The sequence below is a fragment of the Temnothorax longispinosus genome, chromosome 1 (assembly GCF_030848805.1).
Source record: "Temnothorax longispinosus isolate EJ_2023e chromosome 1, Tlon_JGU_v1, whole genome shotgun sequence".
In the NCBI taxonomy this organism is placed as follows: Eukaryota; Metazoa; Arthropoda; class Insecta; order Hymenoptera; family Formicidae; genus Temnothorax; species Temnothorax longispinosus.
Window position 1 is genome coordinate 14,373,691 of NC_092358.1, and position 3,297 is coordinate 14,376,987.

Here is a 3,297-nt window from a genome sequence, read left to right on the forward strand (position 1 = left end):
ATCTATGCTCTGTGATTACTGAGCGACTGGTTGTGTTTCTTCTTACGTGGGCCTGATGTTCTTTAATTCTGGTTTGTAGTTGCCTTCCAGTCTGACCCACGTAAGAAGCATCACAGTCCCCACAGTTAATTTTATATACTACGTTGCTATGTGCAAATTTCGGAAGGGCGTCCTTATGTGCTTTAATGCAATTCTGCTAACAGATGTTTAGGTTCGTGACAAAGAGCAATTTACCAGGTATCAATTTTATCATTTATTGACTATGTATCTTATCTCATCGACCAAATTTACACCAAATTATTTTATTATATAGATGCTTGAAAAAGACCCAATCCGAAGGGTCGAAACGTCGCAACGTTTCTTCGCATATATTGCCAATTATAGTCGAAAGTAATAAACTTTTCTTGTTTAATTATCATTGGCGGAACAAACAATCGATTTCTAATTTTATCTTTCACAAAATATTAGGAAAAGAAAACTTGAAAGGTTTGCACACACATTACCGTCTTCATGATCGTTTAATTAAAAAGACATTACTTAATCCTACGCTTAAAAAGAAAATTAAATACGTTTTTGTAACTGGCCTTTATGGCTTATAATTGTGTCTACGTGAACATCGGTTTATCGAAAAAAATCAATTTACACCTATGAGAAAGAAAAAAAGATATTTGCGGAAGAACAACATAAATTAATTACTGCCAGTTTAAACTTTTACAAAACGGTGGACTCGGTACGTTCGGTTCTCGACAGTTTAGAATTGCAATACAATGTGGACGACGATTGGTGTGCCGACGGAGAAAAGGCTGCCGGCATACCGGCGAATATTACCAGACATCAGGAGCAAAAAGAGGCCTTTCTGAAGGCGTGCACGCTGGTACGACGAACCGGTGAAACGTTCTTAAAGTACATCAATCGTAGTTTGCAATTTTATAGCTATCACGCCAATAGCGCCGGTTCCGCGAATAAAGTCAAAAATATTTTGGAGGAGTTAGTCGGTAAGGAGAACAAAGTGCTCGAATACTGGACGCAGCGAAAGAAACGTTTAGATCAATGCCATCAGTATGTTCTGTTCGAACGTAGTACGAAACAGGCTCTCGAATGGATAAAGGAAACCGGTGAATTATATTTAGCAACCCATACCAACGTCGGGAAGAATCGCATCGAGAACGAACAACTGTTGCAAGAGCACATCGAGTTCAAAGGTGCAGCGAAGGAGACGAGAGAAAGAGTGAAATTGTTGATTCAACTCGCTGACAATTTAGTCGAGAGGGGTCATGCTCATGCCGCGGCGATCAAGCAGGCCGTTGCCGAGGTCGATCAGCGATACAAGGACTTCAGCGCGCGAATGGACTGCTACAAAACGCAAATCGAAGGCGATCTGGGTATCCAGCCCGACGAGGGTCTGCACAGAGATCTGTCTATTGACCGGAATTCGGATCCGTTGCTGGAAGAGAAGATCAAGGGTAAAGATCTGAAGGAACTGAACGAGGAGAAGAGAAGATCTGCACGAAGGAAAGAGTTTATTATGGCTGAACTCTTGCAAACCGAACGTACGTACGTAAAAGACTTGGAAACCTGCATCCGTTGCTTCCTGGACGAGACACGATGCGGAAAGGGAAACGTTCCACCGGGTTTACACAGTCGGGAATCGATCATTTTTAGCAACATAGAGGAGATACATCAGTTTCACAGCAATGTATTTCTACGCGAGCTAGAAAAGTACGAAACCATGCCGGAGGATGTGGGACATTGTTTTGTAGTGTGGGCACTTAAATTTGACATGTATGTAACTTACTGTAAGAATAAACCCGAGAGCAATCAACTATTAATAACGCACAGTGGAACGTGGTTTGAGGAATTGCAGAGAAAGCATAGAGTAGAACATCCTATCGCTGCGTATCTAATCAAGCCGGTTCAGAAAATTACTAAGTATCAGCTGCTACTTAAGGACTTGCAGGCTTGTTGCCAAGAGGGACAGGGCGAAATAAAAGAGGGATTAGAAGTGATGTTAAATGTGCCTAAAAAAGCTAACGATGCCTTACACTTAAGTCTACTGGAAAGTTGCGACGTTAGTATAGATGCGCTCGGTGATGTTGTGTTACAAGATTCATTCACAGTATGGGACCCAAAACAGTTGATCAGGAAAGGAAGAGATCGTCACATATTTCTTTTTGAATTGTATCTTCTCTTTACAAAGGAAGTGAAGGATTCCGCAGGAAAGGTGAAATACGTTTATAAAAATCGCCTGTTGACCTCCGAATTGGGCGTGACTGAGCATATCGAAGGCGACGAATGCAAATTCGCGGTGTGGACAGGACGGGCACCGACTAGCGACACGCGCGTCAAACTCAATTTTAACGAAATTACTCGCAGCCTCTTACGCTCGTACTTGGGCTGTCTACATACACAAAAACAAAATGAATTTAATTTTAACACGCATAGTCAATTGTTTTCACAACGGTCGACTCCGCTTTCCCGTTGTCGACTCTGCGTTCGCCGTCGGGCTGAAGTGCCGTCTGTGCGTCTTTTTCAGAAACACGATAGGGTTCGGCAGCTTGATATTCGAGCTGATGGTCGGCAACACCCTCTCCTTCGACGTTCCCGGCTCGACTGCAGTGGACGGCTGCAAGGTTAGGTTGTAACCGGACGTGGTTAAGTGACGGCTTAGATTCGCGAAATATGTTAATCTACTGCCCGGTCGCCACTCGGTTTTACCTTATGTCTACCGAGAAGGTAAGAACTATATGTCTCGTTCGAATGCAATTTCAGTATTAACCATTCTTTCTGTTTCAGGTTCCTGTCTTCGATGGATCGCCGCTGGACAACGATGGAACCCAACGATGTGACCTTGGATCGCCCCTGGACAACGATGGATCGTCAACGCTGGAAATGGATCGCCGCTGGACCACGATTCGTCGATATCGAAGGATCAGGTAAGTATCAGGTAAGTATTCACTAATTGACACTCTTGATTAATTGTAAATTATTGATCATTTATTCATTGATCATAATACAATCACTTTTCGATTTCAGGGTGACCTTACAATCCCGATAACCAATACTGTTACTCAATTCTCATTAGACTTGTTTCACGCTAAGATATTATGCGCTATATGTATCCGCGGCTAAGTACTCGATTGTTCTCGGAGGCTATCTAGGATACGTCCGTTTGCGATTATCTCCGTCGAGCTTCTTCTTCTTCTTTAATTTCGTTGGCTCCTGCCTCTAACCGAGGACAATACGGCCAGCTTTGTCCACAGAGTGTATAGCTGACACAGATGAGTGCTACTGGTCAGC

General features: G+C 43.1%; 1 protein-coding gene across 1 annotated transcript; it reads left to right on the forward strand.

Moving 5' to 3' along the window:
- Positions 1 to 203: 203 nt before the first annotated feature.
- On the forward strand, positions 204 to 3,038 carry LOC139825183 (kalirin-like). Its single transcript, XM_071797741.1, has 5 exons — positions 204 to 211; positions 703 to 2,385; positions 2,534 to 2,635; positions 2,794 to 2,933; positions 3,034 to 3,038. The coding sequence occupies exons 1-5, from the start codon at positions 204 to 206 to the stop codon at positions 3,036 to 3,038; spliced, it is 1,938 nt and encodes a 645-aa protein (XP_071653842.1).
- The last annotated feature ends 259 nt before the right edge of the window (positions 3,039 to 3,297 follow it).

Bases quoted from the DNA above. Each gene is read 5' to 3' on its own strand.
- LOC139825183 (XM_071797741.1), top strand. The intron at 2,386-2,533 runs GTACTTGGGCTG...CGTCTTTTTCAG, and splicing joins ACTCGCAGCCTCTTACGCTC to AAACACGATAGGGTTCGGCA. The intron at 2,636-2,793 runs GTTGTAACCGGA...TTTCTGTTTCAG, and splicing joins GTGGACGGCTGCAAGGTTAG to GTTCCTGTCTTCGATGGATC.